We start from the raw sequence: 23843 nt of genomic DNA, 5'->3' as shown, positions 1-23843 counted from the left end.
GGTTTGCCTGTCGCAGCAGAATAGTGGTTATTGCCATTGATTGATCGATCTGACTTTGTGGCTGCCATTGCTGTTGGCTCCTTTGATATTTCTGGGAATGAAACTCCTGGTCTGATGTTCTGTTCTGCAACACATGCATCCATCTATTTTTTTTTTATTATCTTGATCATTCATTTCACTCATACTTTTTTCTCTGTTTGTCTTGCAGGTGAGCTTGTGGTTCCCACACATTCCCCACGCTACCCCACTGCAGCGGAACTTGATGCCTACGCTCAGAAGACGGCCAACAGCCCTCTGTCCATCAAGATCTTCCCCACCAACATCAGGGTTCCCCAGCACAAGCACCTTAATCGGACTGTGAATGGATATGACACCACAGGGCAACGCTATAGTCCCTATCCACATATCCACATAGGGGGCCACCATGGCCTGCTGGCAATCATCAAGGCCTCCTCACCGTCATCCTCATCAACAGCCACCTTTGTCCCTTCGAAAGGTGTTCTCAAGAACTCCGAAGGAAGACGGACTAAGCTCTCTCCAGCCCACATAGCTGTTGCCCCATACCCGCCCCCTAGTAGTAGCACTTTAGCCAGTGGTCACGGCCAAATGGTATACCACACTGGGCCCTCAAAGCCCCCAGAGGGCCCCGTACTCTCGGTTCCCCCAAATGTCACTGTAGCTGGCTCAGTGATTCCGGTAACAGGGGGCCGAGGCCTGGCCCTGCCTGCACAGTCCAACCTCCCCTCCATCCAGAGCATCATCTACCAGATCAACCAGCATTGCCAGGCCCAGGCTCTGCAGCAGGTGTGCCAAGGGGCTGCCACTGCACCGTCGAATTCCAGCCCCTCCAAGCAGGGCACAACTATCATGGGGGTCTCTTCTAGCTCCTCAGGTGGAGGATACGTGGTAGGAATGGGTCCCCAGGCTAATATGGTGTACACAGGGCCCGGGCTGCCGGCTCAAAATGCAGAGGCTTTGAAGACTGGAGTGTACGCAGATGGAATGGACTACATCATTTGGCAGAAGCAGCAGCAGCAACAACAACAACAGCAGCAGCAGCATCAACAGGCTGTGCTCCGCATGTACAGCGGAGGTAGCGGAGGAGGGGGCGCCATCAGCAAGTCCCCAGAAACTTGTGTTCCAGGGGGACTTGTGGCGGCACAAGTGTCCTCCTCTTCCTCCAGACCGTACCATCTGACAGCGAGTGCCAGTGGAGGAGGCGGGATGGACAAAGTCAGCTCTTCCCCTTTGAACTGTGTGGGTATGCATGGAAATTTCTCAGTGGGTCAATATTTTGCCCCGCCATGGAACAGTGTGCTGGTAACACCTGACAGTGACTGCTACAACCCACAGGAGCTTTTGGCCACCTCCACAGGAGGACCGGTCACAGGGCACAGAGAGATGGGCTACCCCCACCACCATCACCACTACCACCATCATCATCACCCTGCTGTAGACAGCGGGGGAGGTTTGTGCTGCAGCCTGCCCAGCAAGAGCTTGTGCAACACATCAGTGCTGAGCAGCAGCTTGCAGTCTCTGGAGTACCTGATCAACGACATCCACCCACCCTGCATCAAGGAGCAGATGCTTGGCAAAGGCTACGAGACTGTGTCTGTGCCACGTCTGTTAGACCACCAGCATGCACACATCCGCCTCCCTGTTTACAGATAGAGTGGGAAGAAGAGGAGGAAGAGAATCAAGAGTTGGAATTTGTGAAGAAAATCAAAGTTAAAGAACACATTATGTTTTTTCTAGGTACAGATTGTTGAAAGTGGCACTGCTTTAACTTGTGTGGGAGTAGAGAAGAGCAGTTGTTGTGCTGTGTGACCCTTGGTTTGGTGGTTTCAAGGCAGACTGTGGGAATCCCAAATATGAAAGGTGGTAGTGATTGCCAACGGGAAAGAAAAAGGGATTTCAAGATGCTCCAGATGTTCCTTTGTGTGGTTTGCCAATAGGAATTTTGGATTGATTTATTTTTTCTTCAGTTTTTTCGTTGTTTTACTCGCCTGAACTTTTTGATTAGAATCATAGCTTGACATGAATCCAACTTCCAAATACTAAGGCTGAAGCTACTGTGTAGGTTGTCACTGAAAGGGTCTTAAAAGGGCCAAAGCTTAGGGCTGCTTTCAAAATCCAAAACAATGTAACTGTACACATATAAACACACACATAGACAGACGCATACAGAGACACAATGTACTGATATGCGAAGAGACTAAAATTATACTCGGGTGTGTATGTACAAGGATCATAGGGTTGAATTAAAAGAATAGTACAATATTAGTTGTTATTGCTGTTATAATTGATACATAAATTGCACTGCTTGAATCTTGTTAACTTTGAAGTTTGGAATTGGGTAGTTTGGATATGATATATTTAAGAAACTTGAAAAACTTGAACCTATTTTTTTGTTTTATATATTTGTAGGTATATTTTATGCATTGGCTGCTATGGGGAAAAGTGTCTCGAATGCTTTTTTTAATTTAAAATTTTTCCTTTTTTGTTTTTTTGATTTGATAATTCCTCCTCAAGCTAATGTGCAGTTTCTTATGTCCTGGTGTGAGACATAGTCGCTGCTTTGGTTCTGTAAGAACCTGGTCAGAGAGCTCTTTTTCCTAACCAACACTGGAATCTACAATAAATCTTGAAATACTTATTTAAAAAAGAAAATGTTGCAAAAAAAAAAAAAAAACATGATAAAGAAATGTTACAATGAAGAATGTGATTGGAAGGTTATTTACATAACCTTACATGTATGTTTATGCGTGTATGTGGCTGAGTGCATGCGCGTGTGTACATTTTAGTTTGTTTTTTCAAAATCCTCAGACTTTTTTTTTTTTTCAATTGTGTCACTAAAAGATTTCAACCACAAAGACTGAAAAACTGATTCCCCAGTCCCATAAACATCATATCTGAGTAATGTACAGGAGATATTTTGCAAATCTCGCTCCCTTGTATCAGAGGCTTTAGATATTCTCTGGAGCTAGAGTAGAGATCAAGATCCCACATGACTCCTTTCTAGCTGTAGTTACAGTGCTACATCTCCTACTTCTGTCAAATGTTTATCATGATGACAGAAAGAGGTGGGAACAAATCAAAGTTCTGTTTGGGGGTACTAGTCACCCCTGATCCTGCAAACAAATACAATATGGAAACAATCATGCCCTGTCCGCTGGCATCAGATGAAATGAGACACGGCTCAATGCTTTCCCTTGTCCGTTTCAGCCCCTGGTTGGGATACATTTAGCCCGGGCCAGTCTTAACTTGATGATTCAGAGCAGTGAAATATTTATTATGACTGTGAGATTCCCTTGAATGTACTGCACTTAAATTACTGCAATGTTTTATTGCCTTGTGAGACTTGAGTGAAAGAGAAAAATTGGATCAGTGCAGCAGTCCTCTGGTCTTAAATTAGCATTTCTTTTGTCCATCAAATTTCAATGGTAAATTGAATTTAGTAACTGGAGAGAGGGAGTCGGAGCTTTGTTATGGGGAAATACTGGCATCAGTCTAGATTTATAAAGTGCAATTATTATGACTGTATTAACATTTTTCTCTGAGCTTACACCAAAAAAAATGTAAACTACAGTTGTCAATACATTCCCAATGTACCACATCCCTAATCCCTGTCCCTTTTTGTTTTGAGGTGTAAAATAAATTTCTTTAAGAATATATTCAGAAGCCACATCTTGGCTTTGAAGTCTGTCATTATTTTTTAACGTATTTTTTAACGTCCTCTAGAAGTCAGTGGGAAATTTGGCCCTTGTTTCAGCAGCAGCTCTGTGAGATCCAGAGCGGAGCGTGAAGTGTGATGTAGGTCCTTTACTGTACTGTAGCGGTAAACTACTGCCATTGAGAAAACGTACATCATTTTTTACATGTTAATACTTTGGTCACCCAAAGATAAAGGACAGACAGCATTGTTGTAAAAATAAAGGATTTACACCAAAATATTGACGACAAAGCAGAAATTGATGTTTCTTTGATCATTTGCACTCCATAAATAGACCTGTTTTTCCCTGAAGATAACCCTTGCTTAGTCTTAAATATGAGCCTTAAACTTTGAGCTATTGCTGTTTGTAGACACGATACTGTCTTTGAATGCTGACAAAGATTTCAGTGGAGAGAATACCAAGCCCCTTGGCTTAAATTTGCACAGTAAGCCTCCTTAACATTCCAGTGAAAATTTTTCATGTTGTTTCAACAGCTTAATATCCCAGCCACACTGTGATTCCAGCATATTTTCTGTCTTGTAGAAATATTTTGACAGATTTACAGATACATCCCGTCCCTAAATCCCCTCCGTTTGGCTTCTGCATCCAAGCATTAAACCCTGTCACATGATGTTGAAGTGAAGAGGAGACACTTGAGGCAGTGGAGTTTCTGGTGTCTGGCCTTTCCCACCAGTGGAGGTCTGAGGCACCAGGCCTCTCTGCTAATGGGAATATTGGGTGACGCCTGGCTGCTGGATACTGCCAGTAGAGAGTATTCATTCACTCAAAAGGTTGAAATCAAACCCTTTTTAAATAGCAAGGGATTTCCTACTGCGAGGAATCTGGCCATTTTGAGCCAGGTTCAACTGAATAAAACAGAGAAAAGGTAACACAAAATATAGCATTTTATAAAATCTTTTAGCAGAATTATTTCAGTCAATTCACATGTTTTATAAGATATAAGGTGGTATTTAGATACCTTACCATCTTTTCTTTGTTGATACATTTTCTACTGTACAGGCTCCAAACTGTCTCCCTGGTCCTTCACACATATTAATGAGCTTCTATTGATGGGATGCATCTTAGCACTGAAACTCTGGTCCATTCCACGATTCCTGATTTGGACAATGGACGCTTAGCCCATGTTAGGATAATAGAATTAAATTTCAAATAGATTTGTGCCTGAGCTGATCCATGCACGGCTCACTCAGCTGCAGAGGCAGAGTGGCATATGGCATGTCATTATCTAAGCCCACCCTCCCCCTGTCCGGGGCCAACAGGGTTCAGCAGTGCTTAAACAAACTGAAGGTTAGGACTGGCTGGCTGGCGTTGAAGGCGAGGACAGTGGGGTTTTAAAAAAAGGGGGGGGTTGCTAAATCACAGCCTCCACAGCGTCTCAGAGGGCCTCAGCACCGCACCATGGCGCCTGGGCTCAGAGGCCTGCTTTAAAAAGCTGGGCTGTGTTTGATCGAGGGGATTTGTTTTCTGTTGGATTATACATGGTTGCTCCCTGCCTGGCTGAGGGGCCCTGTGCAATGTGACAGATCTCAGCAAAAGAAAGAAAGAGGGAGAGAGATACAGGGAGGGATTTGGGGTCAGAGGAGCCTCGAAGCATCAGTAATCAGGATAATTGCCATGTTCCTGGTGCTGGTTTCAGCCTCCCCTCTTTGGCTATGCGGCCTCATATTCAGATTCAAGCTCTAAGGAAATCACATTCTTCACTGAAAGATTTTTATTGTGCCTCAATTTACTAAATTATTGTAAGTGAAATCTTCACTTACAAGAATTGTTCTGCTTGGAATATTCTAAGTAATATTGCCCAGGAAAGGATAGATAACACCGATCAAACGCCATCTGAACGAGGACACTTAGACCTATAACTTATCTCTGTGGCTATAGGCTATCGACTGTTAGCACGTTTTCAAGGGCAATGAGACGCTCTCGGGGATGGCCTGAGGGAAAAGTGGAGGGGAATTGACTTATATCGGTTGTAAAAATCCCTTAGTAAATCCCAATAAGTCCATGAAGACCTTTACCCAGTGCAAAGGTCTGGTCGCATATTAATTAAGCACCTCAAACACTGCTGAGAAGGAAGCAGCGCGGACGAACCGTTCAAAGCAGGGTCAGCTCTTTCACTCTCAAAACAGAGGAGACGGAGAGATAGCGAAAATAAAGGCAGCTGCTCGCTCTGTAGAGTCTTGGCGCTGCTTCTCTAACCTACAGATGACAGAGGGGGGGTGGGGAGGGGGGGTGACGTCCCCTCCACACCACTTTAGTCCTGTCCCCTGGCTGCCCTTGGGCCCCTGGGGCTCTCATCTCAAAGTCCTTCCCAGCATCCCTCCTCAACGTCTGCAAAAGATAAAGTCATGAGGCCAGTCATCTCTATTGGGCTCCTACCTAGCAAGAAAATACTTTAATCAATAATACAGATGGTCCTGCAGAGGCTTGTATAGTTAACCCACCGGCCTTATAGCTGTATTGCACAATATCATTTAGAGATTTGTTGTGTTTTGCTACAGACTTACAGCACATTGCCATCTCTTAGTGCTACTGAATAAGAAGACTGGATGCACCATTCAACTTCAATTTTGTTTTAAGCATTATAGCATAAATACAAACCAAGGTAAAAAAAGAAAAAAATCAGCACAGATCACAAAATAAATCAGGATCTTTTTCCAAAGGCACAGACCCAGAGCCCTTTTCTAAAAGGCAATGCAGCAGGTCGTAATTCCAGGAGCTTACAGCTTTTTATTTCTTTAGCATCACAACTCTGTATGTTCAGCTGAAAAAGCTTATGGCCTCCAAATATTCATCTAGTTTATGTGGTGGGTATATTGCTGTATCCAATCTAAACACAAAAGTCTGGGGATTTTGCTTTATTTATTTTTTCCTGTTTCCTTTTACTGTTTGTGTGGCTCTCAGAATGTTCCTGTGGACAAACAGGGCTGTTTTCCCCGAATTATCTCAAATGCACCAATGCTGCCAAAGTCTGAGGGTGCAGCAACCTTGAGAAAATAATATATATGGAAATGGGAAATCTATTAAGCATCTCTCTTATTGTTCTCCCTGCAGTGTTGTATTTACGTTTAAAAAATGATTTTGTCTCCTCAGGATGAAAAAATGTAAAGAATACGTTGCTTTATTGAAAATGATAATATATGAGTCTTAGATTTCGAAACAAGAAGTCTGAATATAAAAAAGCTGTAAAATCCTTTAGTCGTGGGGTTTTCAACTTTTGAATGTGCCTACAGTCAAGCATCCCAGTGATTGCTTACCTTCTGCCCCCTCTCCAGTTCTGCAATCTCCCCCTAATCTCCCCACAACCATCATCTTCAATTTGCTGAAACTGCCATTGTCCCCCCTCCATCCCAACGACCACAGTAGATATTTTGTCTGTTCCCTGCTTTTTGTCAATCTCAGGACTGAAATTTCTTTATTTTAATGTAGATGGTTGGTTTTCATTTGACCTCTCCTCTCTTATGTATTATTGTTTGACATAAGTAAATAAAGCAGATGACTTCTATGCCTGTCTTGTTGCTATACTCATCTGTGGCCTTCTTCTTCTTCTCCCTCCCTTCCTGTAAACATATTCTTAAAAATGTTTTTAGACTCTGGGCGAGACCTTACTAAGGTAAGCATATTAGTCTAAGGATTCACTTTGCACATCACCGCCATATGTCGGCCCCTACAATCCTGTTGTTCACTTGACCTTTTACCTTTACAGCAGTATATTGTGGCATCCCTAAGGCCTCAAAGTATCGTTGGAAAACAACCCACAGTGAACGGGGAAGGTACCCTTCTAAACTGTAGGAATGATTTCCTGGATGAGGATTTGGAGAGACTCTTAAGCAGAAGCAAAGGCAAGCTAAGTCTCTTCACATGCAATTTACGCGAAGTGGCCACGACAAGATGTCTCCAAGGCTTGGACATTGAAGTCATACAATAAGGGATTATCAGCTGTCTCAAATATCTGAACCAATTTTCTTACAAAACAAAGCACAGCCACTGATGTTTTTCTTTGACTGTGGCTCCCACCTTTTTGCTTCCTAAGCCTCCTCCAAAAACCCACCAAAATGACGAACAAACTACATAGTGCTTTAGTTCTGCATTATATTTTAATTTCATCATTAATAGTCTATATTCGAATGTCAAGCTACTAAAAAAATGTTTTTGTAAACTTTTTTTCCTTCTCTTTCTTAGGATTTTGCTTGTACAACATGGTCTCACAAGTCTACTTCCTGAAGATAAGGTTACACAACATACACCCAATCTAAATGTTTAACAACACAGGTGCCTCCAAGAACTCAATATTGATGCTTTTTCCTCATTTCTCTCCTCACTCCCAACCTCTCCACCCACCTAAAACATCAGATAAGCCATAGACTGATGAGCCAGCCGCCTCCACCAGAGCGTGTGGTACTGGGAGACTGCACACTGATTTCATACACGCTCGCTCAGACAGAAAAAGAGCTCTGTGGAGCAGAAATGCTTCTCTTATTAGCAAAACTCATTCACCTGCACGCCACATTGAGTCCCTGGCAATTTCACAATAAATCATGAGAGATGCCTATAGAGGCCGGGCAGCAGGCTGACGCTCTGCCGCGGCCGTGCCCTCGCCTGTCAGTTTAGACACTCTGAATCATTTCGGGTTCAGCAGCCCCGTTTCATCTTAGATGAACTGAAAGGTCATCTCACACGCCACCTAACCAATATGTCTCTGGCTCCTCATCTCCCAGTGCTTCCAGTGATTGCTCGTTCCATTTAGAAATACCACACCTTGGTGAAATATCCGTATCACTGGGGATTATGGAGGGAATTTCAAGGAATTACATCAAGGAAGGAAATTAGAACTGACTTAAATCTGTGAGAAACCTGCTTTTAGCTCTCCTGACTTTCTGTGTTAGCCTAAAATTGTGATGATCTCCATCTCATTTGCAATATTAGTGAAATGTTTAGTGAGAGTGTGACCAATACGTAGGGAGGTTTCCCTCTCTCCGTCAGGCTGCTAGACCTCAGGCAGACAAGGAATGTTATACTTGAAGATATCAGACAGTCTGGAGTCTTGTTTAGTGAATAAAGAATGAGTTGGCCTAAGTCCAGCCCGATATCCGCTTGAGACTCATCAACCTAAACACCTTAAAGCTTAACTGGCTGGACAATAGCTGAACAATTTGTACTGCCAATATCTAAGCTAGTTTACTTAAGACCTCTGGCTGAGACTGTCAACTTTCCCTTATGTGCGGTTGCTAAATGAGGGCCGTTACAACTTGATCCTGCTTGGCTCTCACTTTGGTTTGTTGAGACACATTTGTGGCAGCGAGCACACGCATGCTGCAAGCAAGTAAGCCATTTTGTTAACAGCTCACACTTCCTGTGCAAGTGTGCGGTTCCAGAGTTGCTGACAGTGACACTTGCAGGACCGAGTCCTGCCCTACTTAACAGGCTGCGGGGAGGAGGGCAGGCCAAGTTGTCAGCAGCGTAGGTGCTCACTGCTTAGATAAACCTGGAGGATTAGTGGCCCAGTTAAAGTTGGGGCAAAGAGGATTAGCCTCTTCTCTGAGGTGGTGAGAGATTCCCCGTGTCCTTCAGCGCTGCCGGCCTCAGCGAGGGGAGAGAGGAGGAGGGGGAGGTGAGGGGTGAGGCCCTAGTTATCATGAGTGAGAATCACCACTGTAGCATTTTAAAGATGAAAAGCAAAGGTGAGGTGTAATTATAAAAGGTGGAAAGCAGTGAAGCGCTTCATAAATTGTTGCCAGCTTGTGGTTTCATTAGGAAGGCAAAACCCCATAATTACTGGCCGGGTGTTACAGCGAGGTCAACGAGACCTGAGATAGATCCACATGAAAAAATGTTTCATAAGCGGACTGCATCCTACAAACTATAACCTATTAAAGGTTATAGTGCTAATAACAGTTAGCACTGACAAATCAATATTTACAGCTATAATTAAAAATGTATATATATTTATATATATTAATATATTTGTGCCCTACTGTTTCTGCAGGAGTCGACACAGCTAAGACCTGTCTGCCTAACCTGGGAGCTCGACACAGCAGAGGAATTTAGACCTCTGCAGCCATCAGCAGGTCAGAGAAGGAACTGCAAACGCTAATTAACAGAGCTCAGAATCCTTGTAATGAGTTTTTGAGAATAAGGTTTAATGTATAGTATAATGAGTGTGCATTTTTTTAACCAAAAGAAAAAACACTGAAAATCGAGAACACATTTTTACATGTCGCATGTCATGTCATCAGAACCTTCTGGGAACAATTATGTAGATGGTTGGCCAACAAAAAATGTCCTACTCTTAGTAAGGTAATATCAAATTTTGTTTATTTAATGAAATTAATTATACAAAAATGTTGCGATATTAGTGAGATGAACATAAATGTAGATATTTAAAGATTTGTCCTACTAAACTATATATCTCAAAAATCTCACATTTTCCATATTAAACTAATCTTTGTTTATGGGTATTGTTTTCAGCACTTTCCCAAAGGATTTTTTAATCATTTAACCTTTCCTCAAAAATTAATTTGGGACATTTGGTCAAATTAAAGCCTTTATGGCTGATGCTGATAAGTTGCTAGTATCCTCGGATAAAATAACTCAATCAATCTTTCAAATACTGATTACAAAATATCTTCAGAAAAACAGACTACTGTGTGGTTCAGAAAATGTATTTGGTGTTTATTGTTCTTCGCAGTAATGTACAAATATAAAAACGCATCGTGTCTCTTTATAAAAGCAATGTACACACAGTAAACAATGGCCTGTGACCCTCAACAGCAATGAATTAGTGAAAATTAATTGTATGCTCTATTCGCTCTTAATCAAACCCTGTCATGTAGTACAAGAACACAAATACATGGATACATACAGTAGTTGCGCATAAACAAGATGCTCTATAGGGCAAGGAGCCAATTGCAATAAAAACACTGCAGCAAATAGGGGGAAGCACATAATGGCAAGGCCTGAGAGTTGATTATGCAAATACCCCAGCTGCAAAGGAACAATAACTCTAAAAATTCAAAGACAAACCATAACACAGGAGGCTATTGTCTCGCATTTGCATATTTGCTTGACAACTATAACCTCATCATGCCCATCTTGTTCAGAACAATGTCATTGTGTTCATACAATAATGCACACATCAGAAATTGGCATACTGCATTGTTTCCAATCAAATGAAAGCTGCGCTGCCTGAGCTAGTGCGACAGCTAGCTGAGGCTTTGAAACTATTTGATTAATATGGTATAGAAAATGGAGCAAAATAAACTTTATAAAATACATATCCTGTTTCTATACACTGAAACCCCATAAGCTGAGTAATAAACAATTAAAATTGCCATATACAATACAATATAATCTCATATAGGGACCTCTAAAATGTAAAGCAAGCAAATAAAAGCAAACATTCTATTCTATAAGCCTATCAATATTTATTGCAATGATTTCTTGAAGCAGTACCTCCGATTGTGATTATGTCTGTAGATGGCATTTCTATCACAGCGTTTGTTTAGACTGCTCATGCAATAATACAGCTTCTGCTAGCTATTAAAAAACCCATGATTCTGTTTTACATAAGATTACAATGAGACTGGAAATGCTGATATATTTTGACTTTCTTGAATCCCTGAGTGATCAGCCACTGAAGTCTGCAATGCAGATGTACAGTACATGTTTATTATAAGTTCTCTATTCTTCTGTGACAAGTTTAAAACAAATTACAGATAACGGTGTCCATACATTTTTTTCTTTTTTTTAAATCTTATTTTGATGTTTTTAACTTAATTTTGTGTTTTTCAGGTCACTGATTCTTTAAGACATTGTACATCCAGTGTTTCTGTGTGCCCAGTCCTCTGTCCTATTACACTGACTTACTGTAATATTTACTATACTTTTTCTGAACAAAATGCATATAAAATCTGTGCAAATTAGTAGTTATTGGCCAAATCATCCCCTGCAAAGTGATCTCACTGGTGCTGATGGCTCTCAGCTGTCTCTTCATAACAAGGACTGCTCTAGTCTTCTGCAGGCATCAGTGCCTGGGCGTCAGCGGCTCCATCTCTATCACCAGATCACGAGGCTGCGGACCCTTACTTAACTCCACCACCCGTGGAACCACAGTGGACCAGCGGTCTAGAGGGGGATAAAAAGAACGATTTTCTTTGATCTTTATGAATAAGTTAGTGCGTGCTCCACATGAATATATACTTATTTGTCGATGCATTTATTCATGAGAGCACAGTGAGAATCTCACCTCTCCGCAAGGCTCTGACACTCTGCTGCAACCCGTTGGCTTGGCAGGTCTCATTCTTGCCTGGATCCTCGTTGATTATTGCCAGGTTCTGATTCCAGTGGCACCAGTTCACCTCATCCACCCTGATATAACAAGACACCATCGGGATTGACACTTTTCTTTGAAGTGGCATTGGCGCTGCTGAGTGACTGTGATTATGAGTCATGCATAATACCTGAAGCACCAGCGTCGGTCAGGTGTGCCATCCCAGTTCTTCCCCACAGTCACCATCTCCCCGGCTCGAAAAGACCTGCGAAGGCAGACTGGGAAAGAGCGCTCGATGTCCAAGATGGTCGTTGCCCACTGTGAATAAACGTTATGTTTGATTAGAGTTGCCTATTTAAGCCACTCGAATAACAAAAATATGTTTTTATCAGCTTAAGCTGCACTTGTGTTTTTTTGTAGTTGGCTATACATAGCATGCTAACATGCTACACTGAGATGGTACCATGGAAATATTAGACCTGCTGACATCTGCATGTTAGCTCTGTCCTTATGAGCAAGTTAGCATGCGGATGTTACAGTACAGCCTCACAGAGCCGCTAGCTTGGCTGCAGGAAAGTGACATTTTTCATAAGTAAGCACCACAAACTGAATTTGTTCCACCTCTTATGTGTTTGAGTGGACCACATATCTCAGAGGTGAATATCACAAAACCTGCCAAAAATAAACCAAAACTATCTGGATGGCTAGATACCAGAGGAGGTAATGACACAATATGTGTTTCCATAATTTGGGGGAACTGACCCTTTAAAACACTGCCCACCAAAAAGGGTTATTTCCAGCTCACCTGAAGCTTCCAGATCTTCTTGCTCTCTTTCGACACCTGTCCCACCGTCTCCCCCATCAATGCGATCAACATGTTTAGCAGCAGGACAAAAGTGAGGATGATGTAGGTAACCAACAGGATGAGGAAAACTGCAGGATACTGTGCACCGTGAATCATGTCCAGTTCTCCCATCCCAATGGTCAGCTTAAAGAGGTCCAGTAGGAAAGCACTGAAGGTATCTTGGTCCCTGCAGTTGGGGTAGGTGGGACAGCCCCCCTCACACTCTGTGCCCGGTGGAGGACACATTGTCAGCAGGGACACCAGGGCTATGGGGTAGGAAAAGGAGGTTGGGTTATGTTTCAGTGAGCACTTAAAGAAACAGTTTAATATTTTGGGAAATGTTTGCTTTCTTGCCTAAAGTTTAATTAGGAGATCAATGCCACTTTCATGTCTGTACGCTAAATATGAAGCTACAGCCAGGAGACAGTTAGCTCAGCATAAAGACTGGAAGCAGGGGGAAGTAATCAGAAACATAACCCGGTAAAACCACAACATGACAATTGTGTTTTTTGTACGGATCAAACAGAAATAACATGAACTTTAGAGGTACTGGTAGGCACATTTTAGTTTATTTTAATTTAGTTAGTGTAGTAACAGTCTGCTGGCTGTAGCTTCAAATTTGTTAATAGACAAAATTGAATTGTTACACTTGGGCTATGCATCTTCTATTGTAGACCTATAATATTCTAATAATATTCCACCTAAAACATTAACAGGTTAAGGTGGTGTGTTTGTATATTTACCCATAGTGTTGAAACTGTCCTGTGTTATGTGTAGCCTATAGAATCACTCTATAACATTTTATACAATGCCTGCAGCCTGAAGTCAACACCTGCCAGCCAGACAGGGTGTGAGCTAATCATTCAGGTTTTAGGAGCAGTGTCCCAGTCAGGATGCTCGTATATTATTATTATATTAGATTCTGAATTTCTACAGTGAATACAAGATACTAGCAGCTATTGGGACGTGAAAATCTCTAAGACTTAAAACTATACAATTTTATATCATCTTGGACCACAATCATTACTATAGATAATGCCCCAAAGGTTTAAAGACAAAACTAACTTTAGTTGAATCATTTCTTTTTTTAATTATTTACACATATCACAGCCTTCATCTGAACATTTCATTCTGGCAATGTTTGCCCTGTAAAATGCGTTGGCTCGCCCAGATGCTCTCAACATTGTTTTTTATGTTCTTACAGCTTATGAGGCACGGCGCAAATACGCTGGCGCTGCGACGTTATGAATTTTCATTATGGATCAACCAGGTAACCTGATATGGAGAGGACAGAGGAGGGCACAAGAAAAAGTCCCGGTATGCCAAAGAGTAATCTGGATTAGTGCCGGTACTGTGTATCGGTAAGTACTGGCCCACCTCGAGCACTGTACCTGATGCATATCCAATCATGAAGAGCACGTACACCAGCAGAAATCTGAAAAGGTCTTTAAAAAGAATCTGTGAACCAAAAAAAAGTGTGGTAAGACACATGGGTGGTGATATTTAAAGATAATTCATTTTCATTAGTTAATTTCCTCCATTATCTAACCTTCTGTATCATGATGCTGTAGGTGCCAGTGAGCTTCAGGCCTCTGGTGAAGTAAAGAGTGTTCATCCAGCCCAGGACAAGTGCAAACACCATCACAGACACATAGGCCTTAATGCCAGACAGGTAGAGAGCAGCTGTGACTACAATCAGTACAGAGTAGATGAAGCTAGAGAGGACAGAGAGGAAGTTTGTCAAGGAACCAGTTCCAATGCTAAAGTCTGTGATTCTGAAGTAAAACATGAAGGCAGGAAGACGTGATTGTTGGCATTTTATACAGAATGTAGAAATCACAGCCAGGCTGCTAATTACTTAAATCACCACGGTTCAGAGAGGTGCTTGACATTCTCTGCTCTGTATTTGGAAGTAAAGATGTAAACTATAGAACATGCCATGGAGGATGTTCAGAAATGAATTAGATGACTCAATTTAGAGGATGCAAAATGTGCCTCGAGTGAAAGTCAGCAGAGGTGAGGAAGAGGGGGAGCAAGGACGGTGGATGTAGACTTACTAAAGCAGTTGAAAGGATCCATCAATAAATAAAGACTTCACCCCGGGGCACTTCTTCATGAAGAGGTCCTTAATCTGCAATGAACAGGAGAGACATTTCCATAATGACAACAACACTTTCCTTACAGTTTTGAGTTTGATGCAAGAGACTTGGAGACAGCAGTGAGCAACCAATGATGGAAGCATAAAAAGGCATCATAGTGTATTGACTCACATTGGTGATGAAGAAAAAGATTCCTGATGCCAAGGTGACAATCTCTCCTGCCATACGAAGGTAGTCAGAGGATGTTGTGTAAGGGTACGGAGGCTGGAAGGAAGGAGGACGAGACGAATCAATTAAAGTCAATCTGAAAGTTTAAGCAATAAAACGTATATATATATATATATATATATATATATATATATATATATATATATATATACAAAATACACCATATCTGTTGATAAGACAGTGAGTTAAAGGATTAGTTCAACATTTTGGGGACTACAGCTATTCTGTGTTGCCGAGAGTTAGATTAGAAAATTGTTATCTTTCTAACATCCGGTATGCAATATACGGGGGGCCAGAGACCCCTTGATTGATAAGCTTCAACAGCAAGATTTCTGGAGGTCTCTAGAAAAATGTGTCAATTACAATTGTCACTAATATCTTTTAAAAGCTCACTTTGTCCAGCAGCATTCATTATTCATACTGCAAAGCCTTTCACAAATATGAATACAAAGAAATACTGTGTTGGTGTTTCTTCTTATATTGCCATTGGACAACCGGTTGTTTCTGATCTGTTCTGGAATGAACATTAACATTTCTATGTACAGACAGTATTAATTTATCTGATGTACAGTGCATGTGGTCTACATATACTGTACACATATATAATAAGCAACAAGCTAAAATGCTGCTATTGTAATTGATATGTTCATTTGGTGTCCTGACAATTCAATGCTGTATGGGAACATTCGACAATTTCAATCATGAAGCATTGATCTGTTCATATGAGATCTAAACACGCTGTAGTTTCAGTAGTTTCACACTCACCGTTCCCTGCGTTGGGTGGTAATGAGCCACTAGGGTGAAGATGATCATGGTGATGAGGTAGGAAACCACACTGATATAAAAGGTGACTGCAGCAAACTTCTGCCATTTGGCCCTCAACAGCTCATTGATGGGCTCCACTGCTAGCATCTCATGTCGGTTCTGAGAACAGGACGAACATGACACTGATTTAATGTTATGTGATAATAACACACACAATTCTTTCATCACACTCAAGCTTTTGATGCACCCGTACATGTTTTATGTTACACCTGGTGTCTTGTTGCTCTTAATGCTCTAATGTTGAGAGAAACAATATTTTATTTCAGCTGCATATTTTTATAGTTGGAATACAAGCATGAACTTGAGCTTAATATTGTTATTCACCTCATTGCGGCTGTTGTAGACCAGGATTTCCAGCACAGACGGTTCCTCTCCACATGTATCCAGTGAAGACAGATCGTAGAGGGAGGAGTACACTGGCCCATATGCCCAGTCCTTAAACTTGCGTGACAGTTGACGAACTTCCTCATCTTTGATCTCACGTCGGATAATGTGTTGAAAAACCTGTAGGAATACGGAGAAACTTACCTTCTGACCTTCGACTTAAAAATATTATGAGCTGTAGAATTGTCATAATGAAAACATATTTTATAACACTGATCCTGCTGACACACTGATGTATCATTATCCCTACCCCAATCTTGCCCAGTTTGGCAGCCATCATGAGGGGGGACATGCCATCGTTGTTGAACACCGTCTCCAGGTTGCAGTCTGGGTAGAGCTTGGCACTCTTGATTAGCAGCAGGTCGTACATCTTTGTGAGGAAACGCGTGTTGTCCTTGGTGTTGTCCGCAATGTGCACTAGAGCGTGCAACACCGTGTTTCCACGTGAATCCTGGCGCCGCAGGTCGGCCTTCTTGTGTGGATTCTCGGTCAGGTAGTGCACTATGTCAGGCTGGTTGGTGCATGCAGCCAGTGAGAGAGGCAGCTCACCTAGACAAAGAGAGAGACTAACTTCATACTGAATTCCCAGGAGATTAAAGGAACTGTATTTCAGATAAAAAAAATAAGCAAATCAACAGGATGGTTAATTAAGAAGTGTAGCTGGCGTCTGTGTGTTTTTGCAAAGCATACTAAACGCGGATCAAAGATCTGACTTAAATCCCCGCTATGAAAACAGTACAATTAGCAGTTGTTTAAGGGAGGGGCGCAATGGGGCCAGAGTGCCAAAAGCAGCTGCTGAAAATGAGCTGTTGCCATGGGTGACAGATTACTTTGTCACCTCACATAGAGACGCTCCTCTTCATGGATTTGCACGGGTGCATGCAGAGTGTTAGCGTGAGTCTAAATCCCATTAGCCCTCAGCCCTGCCAGGTTCCTGTTCACCTCACTGCAAAGCTCCGCAGCAAATTACTCACACTGTGTCCGGACACGCTGGGATTTGGGAATGACAACCGTGCTAAGTGCAAATAGAAATCATCTCCTCTGTGATGAGTGAGAAATATAACGCATGAATGTAATCAAATAAACAATTCTTAAAATTGGTTTGGGTAAAAAATAAAACATAGTTCATAAGATACTGTTCTGTCCGTGTTTTAGGATAGTAACATTTAAATTAATTCTATCTGCTATAATTATCTTCTGAAGGCTAAAAGGACACAAAGCAGGGTACCACATCCGGTGATATGGAAGGTTGTGCCTGAGCAGACACTGCAGAGGGCAGTGTTGAGTTTAGTTTCCAGGCTCTGATTTATTTTTCCTCTCTTACAGGTCAGTGAAGTCCTGCCCAGGGGAGGGTCGGCCGAGGATGTTGACTTTTCTTCCCTGTAGAACACTGACACCTTTCACTGAACAACCTCTTGAACATTTGACATAATGCTCGTCTTTTCATGTGTTTTTGGAGCACGACTAATGACGGTTTCTCGTACGATAGTTCAGAAAACAAACTGTGTTTGTCCAGCCAAGACCTGCCACGTTAAGAAAGGGTGGGTCTTATGTCATGTAATTTCTCCACGTTAACAGAGGTTTCCTTGCAAGGACCATGTACCAGCTATTTTATCTCGGCAGTTGCTGTAGTACACATTGCATTGATGTCAACTCTGTGCCGTAAAAGGCAGACTAACCACTTATGAGTAAAGCAGTGGAAACTAAAAGAGTGACCAGTGAAGTCAATTGAACCACATAATTACCATCATATGAAGCAGAAAATACAGTAACGGCTTTCCAGACATCTTTCTGTGACCGTCTGCCCACAGTGTTTTATCACTTAGGATAAATTAAATGTTTGCTGAAAACAGAAATTCAGAAGCACAATGAACTCTTTTGTTTCCACACTAGATTTCTGTGCTGACAAAGGTCCCTACCAAAGTAGAAGTAGCCCCCCTCGTCCCTGGGCTGGAAGAAGCGTCCCCTTGCCTGGGCGTGAACATCCGCTCCGTGCTCCACCATAAGCTCCACATACTGCTTACAGCGTCGCTCGATAGCAATGTGGAGAGCCGTCTGGCCTGACAATGCAAAAAAATAATAGTAAAACATTTGAACTATTAGTGGTATTCAAAAAAGGGCTGTTTGGTGTAATTATTAAAGTTTGGTGTTCCATTCCAAAAAAAAAGTCCAACTATGAGCTTGAGGTAATTAAAAAAAGTATACGAGGGCTTATGGCCATATTTATGTGCAGGTTGTATTTATGGGGGGTCAAAACGCTTGTATGTTGTCACATAAAAAGTGTTTCCTGTAAGAGGCAAAAGAAGCAGATTTCTTTTGCCAAAATGATTTCCATACTGGTGAAAAGAAGAGAGATAAAGACAAAATTCAAATTATGGAGAAAACCATGAAGAGCAACGTTGTTATCATTACCATTATCGTTATCATTATTGTGTTGTGTCTATACCTCTGTAGTAGACATCCCTGAAGGGCGTATTTAAGAACTCTCTGAGGTTTCCGGTCTTCTCCGCTATGTCCACCAGCAGTGGGATGGTGACGTTCTGCCCATCGTAAAGGTTCAACAGGGCTTTAGGCAGACATGTCTTTCCCGTGGACAGCTCTGGTGGAATAATGAAATTAAAACTAAAAATTTGTATTGAAGTACGCCTTCATCCACATCTAGTACCAATCTTGTACCAAATGTGTCCATTATAATTACTGGATGTTATTTAACACCATCAACTACATAAAAGGGGATATTATTGGAACATTTTTTTCATAGAATTGAATTGTTCATGTTTAGGTTTGTTTGGTCAAGTTTGTGTTTGCACTACTAATGGCAGAAGCTGGACATTTCAACCATTTATCCAGTAGCCTACGATTTCAATTGTTCATCCCTAATGTTTAGCTACTGATTTTATCCATTTAGTCATTATGTTAAACTATTTTTACATTCACGTTTGGCTAGTTATTTCAACAATTTATCTATTTCATTTTGCTAACAATTGTAACGATTTATTCAATGCTTTCAGCCATCTCTTTCACCATTCAGGTATTACTTTTAGGTACAGTAGCTGTTAAGATGTCTCCACTTACTTGCTTAACTAATTTCTACACACTTAATAGAATCACGTGGTGTTAAGGTGTTTCAGCTGACTCAATATGAGGATATGTATTTTTAAAATCAAATCATAATTCTTTTATTTTATTATAAATATTTGTACTCTAATATCTTTCCACGTACCAACTGGCAACTGCAGAAGTACCCCCTTGAATAGAAGAACCCCTGGTTAGGAATCTACTGTCATTTAAAATGTGACCTCCTGGTGTGTGGCCCTAAATGTACTGGGAACCAGTAGGTTACATAACGACAGAAGCTAGACAGAGTTTTGGGAATTCAAATACGGGTCAAGAAAGCGCTTCACTATTTTTAGTCTTTTTGAAAAAAACAAAAACACTGTAAAGCCCTGTTTAACTATCTGAAGGAGATGACAGTTTGCTGTGATTTCTCTCTGCTCCTTGTTATAAGCCTGAAACAACTTCTTAGACACACACAGGAAGCTTTCCTTGAGTCTGCCTCTAGCAGCACAGAGACTCAACTCCACCTTTTCCCTCTCACATCCTTTGAGCCAAAAACAATGGAAAGGAAGGAGCAGGAAATACAAAAGGCCAAAGGTAAAACAATCACTAGATAAAACTGAGTTTCTGCTTTAGAGCAAAGGAAGAGTCAATTATTATGTGTCATCTGTATCACAAAATGCCCCCCGTGTCCAAACACAAACCCATTTTGTTCCTTTGCAGTTTAGTGTAGTGCTTAGACTGGCAAAAAAAGCAGTACTGATGTCTGATGCAAGTGACAACCTCCAGTCTCACCTCTGAACTCCTCATCAGTTAACCTCTTTTCGTGACTTTGCAGGTACTCCAACAGGCCCTCGAGGGCCCCGGGGTCAGCACGTGACACGCCGTCGAAGAGGAGAGAGCGGTTGAACATTTTCATTACTTTTGGTGGGTCTGAGCTTTGACCATCATCACAGGATGTCTCAGTTTTACTAAGGAGACACAGAAACATGACATTGATGTCACACATTCACTGTAAGATTCCCTTTGAATAGGAATCCTTTTTACATTTCATTCACATAAAATTAAGAATTGAATGGGTGTTTGATGCACAAACCATCTTTTAAGCAATCATCCACACCCTTGAGTGCTTCAGTAAATAGACCTCTGTGTTCATTGGACAGGTAGGGCAGCCTAAATATTACCTCAACGGCTGCAGAGCTACCAACAACATGCTCTCTGTTAGCTCAGTGAATGAGCTGAATGAGGGACTTCTTGGTACACGGTGTGTGTGTGTGTGTGTGTGTGTGTGTGTGTGAGAGTGTGTGTGTGTGTGTGTGTGTGTGTGTGTACGTACTTCCTCATGTGGCACACCTCTGTCTACAGAGTGGCATTTGTAGGTTCTCATTTTTATGACAACATTTTTCCAAACCAGCGGTCCAAGTTCAATGCTGTTAAACCAGAAACCGTTAAACTAAAAGGTCTTGAGGAACACATGCTTATTAAATCCTGGAAACACACGTGAATTGTAGTTTAGAGACAGCGAGGCCCTTCTCACCCTCTTGGGAGCTTCTTCCTGCGTCGCTTCTGGTTGCTGGTGTTCCTGCAGGTACCATAGTCAAAGAGCGAGTCCATGGGTGCTTTCTTGGGACCTGGAACCACATTTGACTCATATATGGTAGATTCCAATAGGTCCATAGGGGTGGAAATGCCCTTCTTGAAAGCACCCTGGAACTTCATCCGCAGGTTCTGTCTGCTCTCCGCCGGCTGGCCGGGCTGGACCAGCTCCGGGGCTGAATCGTGACTCGTTTCTTGAGTTGACGGGGAGCCATCCTCGTTCTCGAACAGGTGGGGGAGCTCAGACAGAGCGAGTGCTGCATCGCTCTCAGGTTGAGCGGCTCCGCCCTCACCTGAGTCCACAGAGGCAGCAGCTCTGGCAGGAACAGAACCAAGGGTGTCGGCCTTGGACAAAGCAAGGTGGCACCTTCTGAGGAGAGCAGAACGGCCCTGGAAGTATCATAGAGGTGTAACAATTATGTTAAATGCATTTCCTTCCTCATAAATCTGTAAGGACAATTTTGACATTCATGTTTCCGAGCGAACAGTCTTCTTCCCTTTGTTGGAACATTGCGGCATATCTTGGTGTGTTGCAGCCACATGTTTATCAGTTGTATAGTGGAACACCAATGGTAGGACTGTGTATCGTGTCACGCAAGTGCACAAAACAGGGACCCTGATAGAAAAACAGCTCCATAGCGCTTCTCAAGGTACACATAAATAAACAGTTAAATAAATAAATAACAGGCAGCCTTTAATCGCTTCAAATTCAATCAGACTATGATCGTGTAAAATAGGAATGTTTCACTTCCTATATATTTCATAACTCCTAATTAGGCATATATTTAGGCTCTGGTACTTCTCATTTATATAACTTGTATCTTGTCTTTTATCAGTTGAATGTTTTTGAGCAGAATAAAGAGAATTTGGGTGTCCTTAGTTGATGGTGGAACTGATCCATTTCCAGGTCACATAAGGAAGCAGGATGTACAAATAAGAGACGTGAGATGCCGGCAGAATCAGAATAAACTAAGCTACTGTATTTACTCAGTTAATGTATCTAGATTGCTGTTATGTCTTTAGATGAGATTTTCAAAACTAAGGCCCACCTCCTTATTTAAGTAATTTTTTTTTTTTTTTTTACGCCAGCCACTATGATAAGTGCAAAGTGGACAACTAACTGTATTTAGACTATTATCAAAGGAAGCCGGTAATTTCCACTTTTGAAGCTTGAAGCAAATTTGTCATTTAACCCCTCTGTACCTCATTCATCCCTTTTATCACAAAGGTGTGCCAAATTCCTCTTCAAGGGAAACTGGAAATGATGCTGAAGCATGTGGGCGTCCTGTAGAAACAAAAAAGAGTCACATAAAAAAATCTGTAGGTCCTAAGTGTCATAAAAAGATCTGTTGGAATATATGAGAAGAAGGCAAAAAGGACTGGTGCCAACATCAATAACTTGGCTGTGAGTCCGGCCCGTCATCGGTCATAAGGATATATTTTCTCTTGCAGGCAGAATCACACCACATGTCTGTTTAACACTGGACATATTTACTCTTTACAACTCAGCACACACAAACACAAACTTTACTGCGACATTGTGCTATCACAACGGAATTGGGAAAACATGAACATCCTCACTTGTTCCCCCTGAAGGCTTCCTTTCAAATCATATGCTTTCCTGAGATTGTTCATGACTTTGACAACCTATATAAGCCAGACTGTGCTGCAAAGGAGCAACACAAACAGGGGAGCTGGGGTCCCACTAAGGGGGAGGCATGACTCACATCCCTGTCTGACACACAGGGATTACCATACCTTTACACATCAGCAGGCTTTTCATTGTAAAAAGAAGGAGGAACAAAGAGAGGCTGCCCTTGATAAACTATTAAAACAGACTAAGAGAAAAGGATTTAGTTGTTAGGTGGAGGTGTCTGACGGCAAAGGACCCGCTGAGTATTAAAACTGTCCGTGATAAAAGGGGATCATGAAATGAAATAACAAAAAGTAGACCCAAAGCTCACATTACCAACTGAAAATCCACTTGAGAAAGTTTCTAAATGTGGGACTTCCTGCTCACTGTCACTGCTGATGTGATATCATCCAGAGCAGGATGTCCACATTACAGCCGTGTATGTGTCAAATCACACAAAACAGAGTTAACATGTTAAATTATAGCAAAACACACGAGGAATCATTAAGAGTCTCAAACTGATAATTAAGATAAGGTGTTCAGTTAAATATTTTTTCTTAACACATACCAATATATGAGATTGATTTCAGATGCATCTAATGATGAATAACGATCAGAGGTGTTACTTACCTTTATCTAATCTGTTGGTCTTAGTTTGAGTTTCTTGAAAAATAAACTAGTCCGCAGCTCTTTTCCCTCTTTTGAGACGTATTTTCTCTCTGTGGTTTTTGAGCGCTCCTCTGTTGCCTCCTTACTCAAAATGCTTTGACTAAATCACAGTATCTACTATGAAGGCACAGTATGCTTTGAGCGCGAGGGGCGGCCCCTAGCGCGCGACTAATATCACTACGCTTCTGCTCGCGAAACTTTAACCTGTTCGCTCGCAAAACTGTGACATAGATTTTCTTTTTGACACTAAGTGGGCGGACCACCATTGTATAACTACATTTAATTGGTTATAATCCTCGTTTTTGGATTGGCCGGATATCACTTTGACACAGACGGTAAAGAGGTGGTTAAATCCGCCACTAAACACCACTCCACTAACGTTACATCTCAGAGGTAAATGTTCTACATTTGTCTGACAGGTTTTGTAAACCTTTCAGACTGTAGAGGCTGATGAAATACAAAGTATGTTAATAGCGTTTTGAAATACAATAATGTGTTGTAAATAAAC

At 41.7% G+C, this 23843-nt stretch overlaps 2 protein-coding genes across 3 annotated transcripts in view; one reads left to right on the top strand and one right to left on the bottom strand.

Annotated features, from left to right (window-relative positions):
* Positions 1-3674, top strand: part of fam222aa (family with sequence similarity 222 member Aa) — a 45858-nt gene extending 42184 nt beyond the window's left edge. The window contains exon 3 of the mRNA XM_068703762.1: positions 209-3674. Coding sequence (XP_068559863.1) covers positions 209-1671 — 1463 coding nt within the window. The 3' untranslated portion in view covers positions 1672-3674. The remainder of the gene's footprint in view (positions 1-208) is intronic.
* A 6708-nt stretch (positions 3675-10382) lies between these two features.
* trpv4 (transient receptor potential cation channel, subfamily V, member 4) lies at positions 10383-23439 on the bottom strand. Of its 2 annotated transcripts, XM_068703838.1 has the most exons (17): positions 23297-23439; positions 22237-22318; positions 20975-21423; positions 20233-20408; positions 18827-18979; positions 18300-18440; positions 16631-16929; positions 16321-16500; positions 15937-16095; positions 15115-15207; positions 14902-14975; positions 14394-14559; positions 14236-14302; positions 12806-13110; positions 12191-12318; positions 11977-12098; positions 10383-11855 (listed from the first exon to the last, which is right to left on the bottom strand). In XM_068703838.1, the coding sequence occupies exons 2-17, from the start codon at positions 22243-22245 to the stop codon at positions 11755-11757; spliced, it is 2622 nt and encodes an 873-aa protein (XP_068559939.1). In that variant the 5' UTR covers positions 22246-22318; positions 23297-23439; the 3' UTR covers positions 10383-11754. The 2 variants fall into 2 exon arrangements, with proteins under 2 accessions (XP_068559939.1, XP_068559940.1); XM_068703839.1 differs by lacking the exon at positions 23297-23439 and having other exon boundaries at positions 22237-22641.
* Positions 23440-23843: the final 404 nt, after the last annotated feature.

The sequence above is a fragment of the Cebidichthys violaceus genome, unplaced genomic scaffold, assembly GCF_023349555.1.
Source record: "Cebidichthys violaceus isolate CVI_PGR_0920_01 unplaced genomic scaffold, fCebVio1.0.p SCAF_9, whole genome shotgun sequence".
Lineage (NCBI taxonomy): Eukaryota > Metazoa > Chordata > Actinopteri > Perciformes > Stichaeidae > Cebidichthys > Cebidichthys violaceus.
The sequence above is the reverse complement of the archived record's forward strand: the minus strand, read 5'-3'. Positions and strand labels throughout refer to the sequence as shown.